At 47.0% G+C, this 15,029-nt stretch overlaps 1 protein-coding gene and 1 long non-coding RNA gene across 2 annotated transcripts in view; one reads left to right on the top strand and one right to left on the bottom strand.

Moving 5' to 3' along the window:
- The window catches only part of LOC107184641, a 13,264-nt gene extending 5,988 nt beyond the window's left edge, over nucleotides 1-7,276 (top strand). The window contains exon 2 of the long non-coding RNA XR_001515544.1: nucleotides 7,166-7,276. This is a non-coding gene — a long non-coding RNA (uncharacterized LOC107184641). The remainder of the gene's footprint in view (nucleotides 1-7,165) is intronic.
- PSMD2 (proteasome 26S subunit, non-ATPase 2) lies at nucleotides 4,735-14,124 on the bottom strand. The gene is made up of 21 exons (XM_006773627.2): nucleotides 13,866-14,124; nucleotides 13,370-13,426; nucleotides 12,822-12,986; nucleotides 11,768-11,889; nucleotides 11,363-11,587; nucleotides 10,914-11,072; nucleotides 10,633-10,777; nucleotides 10,414-10,474; nucleotides 10,018-10,164; nucleotides 9,747-9,853; nucleotides 9,425-9,552; nucleotides 9,121-9,208; nucleotides 8,261-8,423; nucleotides 8,034-8,135; nucleotides 7,701-7,846; nucleotides 7,360-7,443; nucleotides 6,973-7,141; nucleotides 6,786-6,880; nucleotides 6,466-6,592; nucleotides 5,218-5,336; nucleotides 4,735-5,075 (listed from the first exon to the last, which is right to left on the bottom strand). The coding sequence occupies exons 1-21, from the start codon at nucleotides 13,998-14,000 to the stop codon at nucleotides 4,893-4,895; spliced, it is 2,727 nt and encodes a 908-aa protein (XP_006773690.1). The 5' UTR covers nucleotides 14,001-14,124; the 3' UTR covers nucleotides 4,735-4,892.
- Nucleotides 14,125-15,029: the final 905 nt, after the last annotated feature.

Here is a 15,029-nt window from a genome sequence, read left to right as displayed (position 1 = left end):
ATATATATATATATATTATGCAAATTGTCCCCTTGGAGTTCAATCGCTCGTTATGATGTGTGCTGACCACCAGGGGGCAGCACGGAATGAAGGAAGGTCCCAGCCAGCACCCCAAAGGACCCGATTGGCCCTGATCCCCGGCCAGGCCTAGAGACCCTACCCGTGCATGAGTTTCATGCACCAGGCCTCTAGTACAGTTATAAAATGGTAAGATTTGAAACCAGGCAGTCTGGATCAAGTCTAAGCTTTTAACTGCCATGCTTTTAATCTCACAATGATAATGTGGATTGTGAGGATTAAAGGAGTTAATTCATGTGAAAGTGCTTAAACCCAGCCTGCATGGCTCAGTTGTTGTGCATTGACTTATGAACCAGGAGGTCATGGTTTTGATTCCAGGTCAGGCGGGGTTGAGGGCTCAATCCCCAGTGTGGGGCATGCAAAGAAACAACTGATCGGTGATTCTCTTTGATGTTTCTCTCTCTCTCTCCCCTTTGTCCCTGAAACCACTAAAAATATATTTTTTAAAAAGTGCTTAAAACAGTACATAGGTTTTTGTTCACTCCCTTCTCCCTGTGTGTACACATAATCTCAGAAGAAAAAGTATCTCAGCACCAAATGATGAATTGGCCACTTAATATGTATGACTTATGTGACCTCAATCCTCACAATTGCCTACAGAATGGATTGTATTATCATTCCCATTACATATGAAGAACTGAAGCTCCAAAGGTAGGAAAGCAAAATAGATACATAGAAGAGGAACTACAGTAAGAATGAATATACCAATCTAGATCTGGAGTATTCATTGATTTAAGTGCTATGACTTAATCACATAGGGCTCCCTACTCTACTCTTCTCATTTCTCTTTGTCCCTGAGCAAACTAAGAAAATTAGCCCAGATGGGGTGGCTCAGTTGGTTGGAGTGTCATCCTATACACCAAAAGATTTCAGGTTTGATTTTCTGTCAGGACACATATGGGAGACAACCTGATCAATGCTTCTCTCTCACATCGATGTTTCTCTCTGTGTCTCTCCCACTCCCTCCCTTCCACTCTCTCTTTTAAAAAGATCAATAGAAAAAATATCCTAGGGTGAGGATTAACAATAACAACAACAACAAAAATATCCTCAAGTGAAGATTAACAACAACAAAAAAAAGGTAGCATAGAACAGGCTGTGGAATCTGAGGGAAGGCAGGAGAGGGTGGGGGGGGGGGAAATGATCAACCAAAGAATTTGTATGCATAACCTATGGATACAGACAATAGGATGGTGAAGGCCTTGGGCAGGGGCATGCTAGAAGTGGTTGGAGTGTCATCCTATACACCAAAAGATTTCAGGTTTGATTTTCTGTCAGGACACATATGGGAGACAACGATAAAGATTCAATTTAAGAAGTCAATTACTACCTACATGTCAATCCATTCCTACCTTAGAATCCACTCTTGAACTCTAGTTAGAACAAGATTCTACCTAAAAGAGATCTTTAAAATATATATATATACTAGAGGCCCGTTACACGAAGAGATTCGTGCAATAGGCCTTCCCTTCCCCTGGCTGCTGGCACCGGTTTTCCTCCAGCACCCAGGACCCAGGCCTTCACTCCGGCCGGAGCCTTCAGTCTTCGCTCCACCATTTTGCACCTATGTATGCAAATTAACCGCCATCTTTGTTGGGTTAATTTGCATGCTCCTGATTGACTGGTGAGCATAGCAGAGGGATGGTCAATTTACATGTTTGTCTATTATTATGTCTAGGGAACTCCAGACATAAATGCCTGAGACTGCAACCCAGGCACTTGCCCCAACCGGGAATTGAACTGTGACTCTATAAGATATATTCACCTGCCCTAGCTAGTTTGGCTAAGTGGACAGAGCATCGGCCTGTGGACTGAAGGGTCCTGGGTTCAATTCTGGCCAAGGGCACAGGCCCAGGTTGCAGGCTCAACCCCCAGTAAGGAACGTGCAGGAGACAGCCCATCAATATTCTCTCTCATCGTTGATGTTTCTCTCTTTATGGCATCCCCATAATGTGAATGTTGGTACACTTGAAGTTGTCCCAAAGACTCCTTATACCATCTTTATATTTTTGGATTCTTTTTTCTTTTTGCTCTTCTGAATGGGTGTTTTTTGCTTCCTCATATTTCAAATCATTGATTTGACTCAATAGAGTCCTCCACCTCGACCCCAAACATGTTGTTGCTCATGTATTGTATCAAACACTGCCCAACCCAAAAATCTGGGATTCATCCTACATTCCTTCCCATCACATACTACATCTAATCAGACACCAGGTCTTACTGGTGTTTGGATCAAAATCCAGTCTTGTTGATTTTCATTTAAAAAATCTTTCTTTGGCCCTAACCAGTTTGGCTCAGTGGATAGGAGCGTCGGCCTGCGGACTCAAGGGTGCCAGGTTCGATTCCAGTCAAGGGCATGTACCTTGGTTGTGGGCACATCCCCAGTAGGGAGTGTGCAGGAGGCAGCTGGTCGATGTTTCTCTCATCGATGTTTCTCTCGATGTTTCTCGCTATCCCTCTCCCTTTCTCTCTGTAGGAAATCAATAAAATATATTTTTTAAAAATATCTTTCTTTGCCCAGCCGGTGTGGCTCATTTAATTTGAGCGTTGTCCCATGCACCAAGAGGTCGCCAGTTCAATTCCAGGTCAGGACTCATGCCCAGGTTGTGGACTCAATCCTCAGTAGGGGGCATGCAGGAGGCATGTTTCTATTTCTCCCTCTATCTCTAAAATCAATAAAAGCATTTTTTTTTTAATCTTTCTTCGACTCTCCCCTATCTCCCCATTTTTACTGCCCCAATTTAGGCATTCATTTCACTTGTGTGGTCTCTGAGCCTCCATGTTACACTTTCCCACCCAGATAGCTAGCTGATCATGTCACTTTCCTGCTTATTCAGTGATTGAGATATTGTCAATTTCTTAGCACAGCAAAGCTCTTCTAAACCTGATCAGAGAAGGCTTAGAACTGTACCTCCGACCACAGTTTCCCTGGCTCCACTCACTTATCCATGGTTTCTGAAAACAAATAGTTTTTCCCCCTCTCTGCTTTTGCTACTCCTTTAGCTATATCCTACCCTCTTTTCCTCTGGACAAACTCATCTTCTTTCAATTCTGTTTCCTCAAAATCCCTCTTATCCAGGCACTTAGGCCCTATTTCAATGATATCAGGGTAACTTGTTCACAACCTAGTACAGTATTGATCACAATTGTTTTCTTTCCATTACGTAAGCTTTTTGAGGATAGGATTTTCCCCCCAAGTTTTGCATCCCCACAAACTAGAATAACTAACGCAGAATAAGGCTCCATTCATTATTTCTTGCTGAATGAACAATTGAATGTGAAAAGATTAAGAGCCACCATGAAACTTTCCTACTCTAAAGTATAATCCTTGATTTGGGAGGGAATTATCCTTTTGTTTTCAGTTTCTAATTTATTTTAACATCACCACCATTGGATACCAGGTAAGGCAATTACTATATCCCCCTTATACAGATAACAGGCTCATCAGACATGCCGATTTGCTCAAACTACAACAGGTCTCGTGAAAGGGGTTTGGCAGGTCTGCTCTCCCAAGGTCAGGGCTTTAACCTCTTATACAGGTTTTATACAGGCTGCCAAGTGAAAGCAGAGAAGACAATGGAGACACTCAATCCAAAGTTGCTGCTTCTCCAGCTAGCCAAGAGCTTGGACTACAATGGGGTCCACAAGTCTCCAAAGCTACGTAGACAGATTAATATAGTGAATTTACAGGCACGGGGTTTTGGAGTCAGATGGATTTAGATTCCAATACTGACTCCACCATTTAGTACATGACCTTGAATAAGTTACTGAATCTCTACTTTACATTCCTCATCAAAATACAAGAGTAATACCTCTCTCAAAGTTGTTGTGAGGTCTCAGAGTATGTAGAATTATTCTTTCAACATTTATAGACCTATTAAGTGCCAGTCACTGTTCAGAGGTTAATCCCATAGTATTGCGTAAAATGCTAGCAATTACTGCCAGGGCCACATGTTCTCTACTGCATCCACAGAGGCCCAGGCCCCAGTAGTCAGTGCAGCTATACTCCTACCAGCCCCACAAGAAGTACTGCAGATCAGGAGTGATTACATCCCAGGAAGGAGGCCATTTCTCTTTCCCATTGCTACACCAAGGGAAGATCAGGGTCAAGTTTCTTATACTGTTTCTGAAAGGACAGCCCAATAGATGTTAACATGATCAAATTTCTCAAACAGCAGCCTCCCAAGAGTGACAAAGGGTCATAGGAGCTAAAGATGTCCTTTTCGTACATCAACACAAAAGTCAAATTATAAAGAGTGGGCTAATTCTGCTGCCTCTTAGAGCAGGGATCCTTAGTTTAGTCCAAAGTCAGGGAATGATGGGCTTGAAATGGGTGTGCATTGACAGGGCTGGGGTAGGAGGTGTATGGGTCCACAAAGCCCTCACAAAGTTACTTGTAAGGGTGTGTGTAAAAATTTGTGTATATGCATCTCCTAGAAAGAAGGTCCATTACATTTATCAGCATCTCAAGGATTTGAAGATGAACCACTGTCTTAAGATGATTAGGAAAGAGAGAAGGAAAAAGGGTTTAGTTCTTTCCATTCAGGGCTGCTAGCCAAGGCTCAGAGTTGCTGCAAACAATACTGGCTCACATCTACTTCCCACCCCAATCTGGCCTCTGTCCACCATACCCCAGAAAACAGACAGAGAGGGACCTTGGGGATAAAGGTCTTTATTCAACAAAGTGATCTCACTCAGTAACAAAAGAACAGGAGGCATCAACTCCACCAAAGGTCTGGAGCAGTGTCCACCCCTGGCACAGGGAGCATGGCCCACTAACAGATCAGCTGCAGCTCAGAACCTTTGGTGGCCACTTAGAGGTCATAGTTGGGGTTCTTCCGAAGGATAACGAAACCTTCCAGAATGGGGGTAACAGGGAGATATTCCTCAGTGGCCAATTCTGCCCGTTCCCCGTGGGCCAACAACACTGGGGTTGTGTGTGTCTGGAACCCTGTGATAGCCTTAGGTTTGCCAGCCTGGCCCACCACATCCACTGCCTGTAGGGTGAGAAAATTGAGATGAAGGGACCCCGGATAGCAATGCAGCAACAACCCAGAGCCCATACGAGTTTCAGAGAAGCAAATATATGTGCAAGTTATAGAATACAGTCTGAGCCCTCCTCTCCACTTAACCCCTCACCTGGCCCACACGGACAGACACTGGCAATGGTCGCAACTCCTCATCAAATGTAACCAGCATTCGGGGCTGCATGGCAGCCACCAGCCCATACAATACATAGTGAGATTTGCCTAGGATGACTGAGGGAAGAACACATGACAAACATAGTTAGAGACATTAGCACAAGCCTGATCTGAACCTAGGGACCCCACTCCAGCCCTGACTCTTTAACCCATTATATAGCTGAACCCACATTCCTCTCCTCATATAACCTACTATAAACCAGAGATGCCCCCACCTTACTCTGCTCACAGCCCTCAAACTTGATAATCACTTTCCCCCAGGGCACTCAGGAGCAGAAACTGCACTCAGTTCTCCTTTCTCAAAAGAAAGTATCTTTGGGCCAGATCAAAAGTATGCTAGATATGCCCTAATCGGTGCTCAGTGGTTACAGCATTGGACCTTGGACGGAAGGGTTGCGGGTTTGATTCCCAGTCAAGGGCACGTACCTTGGTTGCAGGTTCCCCAGCCCCAGTAGGGGCGAATGTGGGAGACAACCAATCAATGTGGCTCTCTCACACTGTTTCTCCCCCACACCCCCACTCTCTCTGGAAATCAATGGAAAAAAATATCTTTGCCCTAACAAGTTTGGCTCAGTGGATAGAGCGTCGGCCTGCGGACTGAAGGGTCCCAGGTTCGATTCCGGTCAAGGGCATATACCTTGGTTGCGGGCACATCACCAGTAGGAGGTATGCAGGAGGCAGCTGATCGATGTTTCTCTCTCATCGATGTTTCTAACTCTCTATCCCTCTCCCTTCCTCTCTGTGAAAAATCAATGAAATATATTTTTAAAAATAATCCTTGGGTGCCCAGCCGGCGTGGCTCAGTGGTTGAGCATTTTACCTATGAGCCAGGAGGTTACAATTCGATTCTCAGTCAGGGCACATGCCCGGGTTGTAGGCTCAGTCCCCAGTGGGGGCGTGCAGGAGGCAGCCAATCAATAATTCTCTCTCATTGTTGAAGTTCCTCTCCCTCTCCCTTCTTCTCTGAAATCAATAAAAATATATACATTTTAAAAATCATTGAGTGAGGATTTTTTAAAAAAGTGTGGGAGATAAAAGTTTCATGAGGTCCATCACAGGCCCTAAAAACTTTTAGAATGGTACAGAGCTAACTCAAAGCCTTGCTCATAAATGATCAAGATGGCCCTGGTAGGGATGGAGACAGGGCACCAGGTGCCACCATATAAGATTCCTGACAGGAACTCACTGTTGCGGACATCCAGGAAAGAGACAAGCACAGTGAGCAGCCCAGCCACAGCCACTTGACTCATAAGCTGCCGGTCACTGTGGTAGGGGCAGAGGGTGAGTGTGCCCTTCCCTAAATGTGTCAGGCCCTGAAAAATACAGAAAGTAGAGGTGAAGAGTCACATCTGAAAAGACATCACCTAACTTAGCTACACAGAAATCCAACTCACTCACATCCTCCCTCCAGACTGAACTCAAGGTCCCCTTCATGTCACTACATGTCTCCCATCCCCAGAGATATGTCCCTTAGCAAACTCTAAGGAACACAATTCTATTCTTTACCTGTGCCAAGCGCACCATGAAGAGGTTGTTGGGGTCCTTGGCATGATACTGGGCTAACTGGCGCAGCATCGCAGCCAGACGGGCATTATTGGTACCTGGAAATGTTAAGCATCACAGAGTATTGAAAAAAAAGGATCCTCAAACCTTCCCCAAAGCTGCTTGTGATCTTTTTCTGACTGATACTCACCACTGCCCACCATGCCCATGGCAAAGATGGAGTTATAGGAAACTTCTGGGTCAGCATCATGAGAAAATTTGCTTAGAGTATCCAGGATGTTGAGTCGTGGATTTGAAACAGAAATTAAGGCCAGTGCTAAAGGCACAGCCCGTCGGAGTGTGGGCTCCCCATATCTCAGCTGGGAATAAAAGAAAATAACAAGAGCATCACAGAAAACAGTGAAATAAGCTTTGTTCCAGGAACAGACTAATAGGTACAAGAGGCTTTACACAAGTTTTATAGAAAGGGCACAAAAAAAAACATTTCTCAACCATGAAAACCCGTCAGGAAAGTTTCCTCTAGGGAACCCCAGGCATCAAAATCAGTATATTCTCATCCTCTCCGTGCGATACTCACCAGGTGGCCAAAGGTTCGTAGTGCCATCTCCGCACCAATCTCCTCCCCCATAGCAATAAGGGCAATTCCCAGCACAGCCACTCCCTGCAAGTGAAGAGGGAGCAGAACCCAGTAAGCTCAGGCAACAAAAAACTCACCTCTGACTGGAGTCCTGCCTGAAAAGAAAAAGCTGTCCTGTGGGGCACACCCTTCCCGCTCATGTATGAAACCCAGCCATGTGCTATGTCAATACACAGCCATGCTCAGAGGGGTTCAAAAGCCAACCCAAACCAGCCCCGCCCTCCACCCTGCAATCTTCTCTTCCCTCAGGGCTCACGCAGAAGGCCTAGCTGCCACAGCACCTGATGTGCTCCCATGTCAGCGGGAGCTTCCTTCTTGTCTTTGTCCTTCTTTTCCTTCTTGTCTTTGTCTTCCTCCTTCTCCTTGGAGTCAAAGTGTTCACTACAAATGTGGAGCAGTTGCTGCACCTTCAGTACATTCCCAGAGCCTGTAGCAGGATGGTAAGAGTGAGGAAGGGTAGAAATGAAGAGGTACCAAGGAAAGCCTTGGTACCTCTCCAAGAATAGGAGAAGCTAACCAATCTAATACAGATCTGAATGACTGAGCCAGGAGAAACTATCTGAAAAAAGGTCCAGGAGAGAAACGGAGTCACTGGGAAGCACAAAGACACACACCTGCATAGGCACACACATCCACCAGTGTGTTGGCAAAGCTGCGGAATGGCTCTGACACAACCTCCAGCGCAGCCAGGATTGCTTCAATGGCTTCTCCCTTCCCTACAGGACAGATTCAAGGGGTCAGAAGACATTTGCTTCCATACACCACAGCCTGACACATAAACTGTCCCTGTTGTATCCATTTATTGTCAGCCTTTTGCCCAAATAGAGAGACATCCCCTCACCCAGGTGATTGAGGCCCAATCCAAGAGGAAGCCAACGAGCGTAAGTGTCTTTGAGCTCAGTCTCTGACTTCTCCATGATGGTCTGAAGGATAGTGGAAGTGACATCTCCATTGCAGGATCCCACTGCTATCATTCCACAGGCTAGAGCTGTCACACCTGCCACCTAGAAACAGGAAAGTCAGCATTGCACATAAGTTGTTAAAATAGTTGTTTACCTATCTAGACTCCAGACAGCGAATCCCTACAATCTGCTGTAACTGCACTAGGTAAAAATCCCTTTCTGATGGTAGGTCAAAATAACAATAGTAGCAATAATTCACTGAATACTTGCTATGTCAGCCACTATGCCACCTGCTTTGCATACTATTAACATTTAAGCACAACAATTCATGAAACAGTTCCTACTGTTATTCCTCTTTTATTGGCGAGGAAAATGAAGCCAAAAGAGGTTAAGTTATGTGTCTAAGATCACATTGCTGATAAGCAGAGGTGGGAGGATTTGAACTGAGGTCTTTCTGACTAAAGCCTACGCTATACTTAGCCATCACTAAAACAACTCTGCACAAGTAAGAAAATTCAGGGTTGGCCAATAACTAAACCAGTGAGTGAGAATAACCCACCCAAACTGGGTTAAGTTACTAGCCACTCTAGTCTGGTACTTCTCATGGATCCCAAGGGCTGGAACTAGCAGCAACACCACTGGGACTTAGAATCCCAGTTCCAAGGGATTTCACTGAAAGTAATATAATTCCCCACTCTCCCAGCCCCAACTCCATTTCTTCTTTCACTATTTATTACAGAGAGTGGTAGGACTTGAGTATTTCCCCACCTCCCATAAATGACCAACAGTCTCTATTCACCTCCATACTGGACTTGGAATCTCCCATCACAGGCAGCAGCAGTGTTAGAACGTCTTCACGATTTGAGCCAGCATAGGCCAAGCCTAGCCTGCAAAAGCCAGGGAGATGCAGCCCCCAACACACATCCAAGGAAGGAACAAAAAGAGGAATGGTCATTCATTCATCATTTCAACAGTCACAAAGAGCCAAGTACTCCACAGGCATAATGGTAGTTCTTGGCAATACAAAGGTGAAAAGGGCCAATTCTCTTTTTCACAGAGATTTCGGGATGAACACTACCAGAAAGAGAAGCAATAAGCCTTACCCAAAGATAGAACCAAGTCTCATAGTGTTGCTGTTGTGGAGAACATAGTCTGAGAGCAGTGCCAGAGCAGGGTCACACTCATTCCGGACCGCAGAGTTCACAATGCCACAGGCCAGGAGGGCTCCGGACTGCAAAAATGCAAAGAGATTCTTCACTCAGGCTACTCTATCTTCCTTATCACAAAGACTCAATACAGGCCTCAGAGCAGCACCTGCCTAAACTGGAGTTAAAAACCAGATAACTTACCAGTGAAATGGAGGCCCTGTGGGCCCTAGAACAGGGATGGGGGATGTCCCCATTAGTGGGCTATGCCCAGACCAACCTTGATGTAATCCTCAGAAGAGTACAGGTACTTGTCAATCTGGGTGAGACCACCATCCACATCCCACAGCAGAATCATGCCAAGGGACGCAGCTGCACTCAACATTCCTATACCAAGAAAAAAATCTGTCTTAAAGTGGTCCTACACTGAGAAAACTATTATAAAGAGCTCTCCCAGGAACTGCACTGGGGAACACTTGTCAGGTAACAGATGAACCTAGGAGGGCAAGTGACCAAAGCAACACAAAGATAAAGTAGAAACAGAATCATACCATGGTCCTTGTTCTTGTAAAGCCATTTGTTGCCATCATCAGTCAGCAGCTTATCCTGGCCAAAGGCTGCATTCACAAAGCCATTCACAAAAGAAGAGGCCAAGTTCATGCGGGCAGAGTCCACTTGAGAGCCACTGCCCCCAAACCCTGCACAGGAGGGAGAGGAAAGAAAGGTTGGTTTAGAGTGCGGCAAGAAAGAAACCTAGAAGCTGGTACCTGGTTCTAAGCTGGCCCCCTAGGATCCTCTATCTTTGCTCCCACCAGGGACCTGGAGGAAAGGTATGTAGGAATTCTGAGCTCTACAGGATAAATGTGTTTGGCCAACCTATCACTCCCAGTACAAGGAGCATAATTAATAATCCTCCAATCCCCACACACATGCAGATAGCTACTCACTATTATTCTCCAGGTGGGTTTTATAGATGTCATCAGGCACCTTGGGCTCCATGATATCCAGCTGAAGAGAAGTCAGAGGGTCATAACTGCTCCCCCAGTCCTCCCTTAGCTGTCCCTTCTGATATCCCTCTTAATGGAAATTCTAACCAAGGAGTCCAGTCAGTTACAGTCAGGTAAAATCACAACCAAGAAAGCTTTGATAGAAAAGGGCAGTCTCACCTCCCGAGCTAATGCCAAGAAGTTGCTATTGAGCTGCACATTGGACATGATCTCTGTCAGGTCCTCATACTCCTCCACATCTTCACTCAGCTCCAGAAACACCCCATGCCGGCCCAGCATGAATGCCATCTGCTTCTGTACGACCCTGTGGGAGAGAGCCATCCCAACTGCTCAGCGCCTACCCACTAAGGACACAGAACAGCCCCTCAAGCTCTAACCAGAAACTACAAGCTCCCACCCATGAGCTTCTCTCTTCCTCTGCAGGCTTCTTCCCTACATACACATCCTTGCAAGAGGTGAAGATGTCTTCTACCAGTTCCATGTCATTGAGCATCAATGCCAATCTGAGAGCTTCAGGGAAGCGACTGAACTTTCGGAACACACCCAAGGCACAGCGCAGTAGGGCAGAGTTCTCAGGCTCAGGCACATAATTCACACAGCTAGAGGTAAAAATAAAGGAATCGGAAGTTTCAGACATACATATACCCCATTTACTTCAGTTACCAAAAATAAATAAATACTATATATGTTATCCAGGCACTATGCCAGAAGCTGGGACTACTAAGGAGACATGATGTTTCTGTCCTCAAGTAGTTTACAGACATCAATAAATTAACTACAGTTTGACACTACCTATGATGCAAATGCTCTGAGAAAGCAGAGGAGGCACAGTTAAGAGAAAAGTGCTGGGACAGCAGGCCTGCCATCATTCCCTACCACACTTGCTCACCTGGTGAGATAGAGGCAGACCTTTGCATATGCATTCTCATCAATGTCCTTCTCCAGCATATCCACCTGCTCAATTTCCATGAGCAGGTCGCAGGCCTCATGCTCTGCGTTGTGGGCCATGTTGTATGGGACAATCTCCTTCACCAGGGTCAGCAGTGGCTCCCGCTGTGTTTTCTCCGCGTCATCCAGCTCCTGCCACTCCTTGGCCACTTCTCCTGCTAGATGCCTAATGGATAGACCCACACCATTAGGGAACACAGCTTCACAGGAAGCACTTCCCTGTGGGTCAAGGAATTCAGTGTCTGGGAAACTCAATACACTGGTACTCCAAGACAGATAACACTCTAAGACCGAACTCAGAATTATGTCTCAGAACCCCCTTCAGAGTCCCAAGAAAAGGTCTTACCTGACATACTCATGACCCCACGATGCCAATTCCTCCTGGGAGCCCACTAGCCGATATTTGAGGCACTCACGCTCCCCACTCATGGTCATCGCCAAAACAGAGATGATATCAGCAGCAAAACGCTTTAAAGAAACCAGTCTTTAAAGTTAAAACCAGGGTAAGGGGAGTATCACACTATGGAATCAAGATCACTTGTCACTATCCCCCAAATTAAGTATTAACTATGCACCAACCTCTAGAAATTTACATGTTAATTTCTAAGTTAAGCCTCACGGTAACTCCAGGGTTAGTACTGATATCTCCCTTTTATTTGTTTAATCCTCATCCAAGGATATGTTTTTATGGATATTTAGAGAGAGAGAGAGAAAAATGATGTGAAACATGGATCAGGGCCTCCCATACACACCCGACCGGGGATTAAACCCACACCCTTTGGTATATGGAACCAACCAACTAAGCCACCCAGCCAGAACACTATTTCCCTTTTAAACAAACATGGCTGAAGGATGGTGATAAGGAAGGAGTGGAGAAAGATGGACTCCATTTTATTCTATTCACAATAATAAATTACTAAAAGGTTTTAAGCAGAAAAGACTCACAATCTAAAGACAACTATGACTGTTGTATGAAAGACAAACCATGTAGGAAGTAAAAAATACAAAGAAGAAGACCAGTTAGGAGGCTGCTGCAGGAATTCAGGTGAGAGCTGAAGACTTCCTAGTTCAGGGTTATTACAACAAGCAAAGAAGTGACTGAACTAGGTAGGTGTTATTTTAAAGATAAAACAAATGAATGTACAGGGGATATAAGGAAAGGAAAAAATTAAGGTTAAACAAGTAAAATAGGCCATGATAATAAAATCCCAATGTCCGACATAAATGACAGGAACGGTATCTTCTGAGAAGGCAATCCTCCAACCAGCGCTTATGTGTTTTGACTATGACAGCTCAGGTCTCAGGTCTAGCAGGTTGCCTGTGCCTTCCATGAGCGGCACGGCTCCTCGTGAAAAGGAGGTCCTACACTAGGCCTCCACCAGCCTCTGAAACAGTTTTACCTTATTCTCCCCGGGGGCCATGTTCTCATAGATTTCCTTCAGCTTGCCATAGTGTGGGCGCAGGAACTTGAGAGGCTTGGGCACTGAGGTCATGGAAGTTGTAGAAGAACGAATCTGTCTCCGCAGTTCCTCCAGGGCTGGCCGGTACAAGGACGTGTCCTTCTCCTGATCAGGAGATGTGGGGGGCAGGCAAAAAAAAAAAAAAAAAAGAGGCACGTCCCTGAAGCCACAGTGCATGTGTTTAAACGCTCCCCTGGGAAAATCACTGCCTATATTCCTCTGCAATTCCCCAACCACCTGCACACCGCCTGGCACAAAGACAAATGACCCGGGCGAGAAGTTCACGCATTGCTTCTCCCCGAGAGAAAGCTACAAAAAATGCTTCAACTGTCTTTTGTTACATTCCTCCTTCACATCATCATAACACTGATCCTAACATGGTCCACCTTTCCCTATGCCTCGCATCGTGTTGCCTCAGAATGGAGTACAGCAAGCAAGTGGGAAAGCTGCAAATACCCACCCGCTCATGTTACCATATCGTGACTCACCCCCAGCCGTTCCACGAGCATCTCCAGTTCATCCTGAAGCTGTTTGTCCTCCTCAGACTGGAGGGTTGGAGGAAGAAGCTCATCAAGAGGAGGAATCGCACACACATCCTCCCCGCCTTCCCCCTGGGGCAGGTGGCCAGTAAGCCTGCCTCTTCAGGAGAGATCAGGTGGGCGAGGAAAGGCCGCGGAAGGGGGAGCCCTGCTGGGCAGGCAGTCTGGCTTCTGGACCAGTCCCGCTGGAATGCCGCTTTAAAACAGGGGATGACAATGATCCATCCACCTCGGACCACCTCACGAAGCTGTGATGAGGGCTAGTGAGGGCGGCGGGTGTAACAGCGCGGAATTGTGGATGCGGGGCAGAGAAGCAGGGTGCCGGGGATCCGGGGGGTACCCCATCCGCCCTCTCCCGGGGACGGCGGGGCCGTTGGGAGTCTGGCCCGAGGCCTACGGAGCCGCCGTGACTCAGCCCGCACCGGGTCCCAGAGCCACGCCTCACCAGCTCCTGCTCTTTGTCCTTGTCCCCGGCATCCTGCCGCTCCTTGCCGCCCGGCTTCTCCTCCGCGCCACCCGGGGTCGTCGATGGGGGCTGTTGGGGCTGTACCGATGTCTTGTCCCGGCCGCCCTCCTCCATCTCCACTGCCACTGCCGGCCAGCTGCGCGCGCACCCCGCTCGCCCCGCCCCGTTTCCCAGGGAGCCTCGCGCGTCGCCCACGGCGCCCCGCCCTCCCGCTCCGGAGCCCGCCTGGGACCGGAAACGACGCCTCGGCCTGGGTCGGAAGCTGCAGGAAAACTACAGTTCCCAGCTGCCCGCGCGGCACGGGCGCAAAGCTGGGACCGGGAGTTTCCTGAATGCCACGAGACTGCGGTGTGGGATTCGGGCGTGCTCGCTGCGGAGGGAGGTGAGCCGGCTGTGCGCCTAGAGACCGCCCATCGCTTTCCTCTTGGCGCTGTGAATAGTAACCCACAGTGGCACCCCAGTTGGCTGCCGTCGTGGGACAAACGGACGAAATTCTAGAAAGCCGGGACGCTTGATTGCCCTCTGTGTGAAGTTTGTGTAATCTTTGTGCAGCCTTACTCCACTGTGGAGTATGAACCTTACTACGTTCCCTCCCCGCTCCCCCAGTTGAAGGAGTGTGCTCTAATATTACAATGAGAATGTGGCTACCATCTGAAATCCACCTGTGGAGCCAGGGGGAGTAAGTATTATGCCCCGGTGCTGTGTCGGGCTAAAAACGGAGCAAGGCAGTGTCTTTGCCCTCAGTGTGTCTTGGTCTTCCTCAGGTAGGACAGACACCGACATGACTGATTTTAAGTATCACATACTGTCTCACAGCCTCTTGAGTTTGGTAGGGTTGTGTCCATTTTACAGAGGAAATCATAATTGGTAAGGAGTCGAATTAGGATTGCTCAGTCTTCCAAGCTCCTGACTTGCAGGCAAACCTCAAAGTTTCTTCTTCAGTTTGGGCTATGTGTATGTCCCTCGGTGAGAAAAGAGGAAGTAATTCTCCCCTTCATCTGGTGAGAACACTCACCATTTGGCCTAGAGTCATTGTATGGGTTCTGAAGCATAAAAGAACACAGAAAGTTTATTTAAAAAATCAAAAACAGCCCGGCCAGTGTGGTTCAGTGGTTGAGCGTCGACTTATGAACCAGGAGGACA

Source organism: Myotis davidii, unplaced genomic scaffold (genome assembly GCF_000327345.1).
Source record: "Myotis davidii unplaced genomic scaffold, ASM32734v1 scaffold27, whole genome shotgun sequence".
Lineage (NCBI taxonomy): Eukaryota > Metazoa > Chordata > Mammalia > Chiroptera > Vespertilionidae > Myotis > Myotis davidii.
Note: the sequence above shows the minus strand (reverse complement) of the source record. Positions and strands in the feature narration are given on the sequence as shown.

What these genes read in the sequence shown, in the direction of transcription:
- PSMD2 (XM_006773627.2), bottom strand. Translation starts at nt 14,000, where the DNA reads ATGGAGGAGGGCGGCCGGGACAAGACATCGGTACAGCCCCAACAGCCC. An exon ending in GTCTGCCTCTATCTCACCAG is followed by an intron (nt 11,073 to 11,362) that starts GTGAGCAAGTGT and finishes TTTTACCTCTAG; the next exon opens with CTGTGTGAATTATGTGCCTG. An exon ending in TGTCTGTCCGTGTGGGCCAG is followed by an intron (nt 5,076 to 5,217) that starts GTGAGGGGTTAA and finishes CTCACCCTACAG; the next exon opens with GCAGTGGATGTGGTGGGCCA.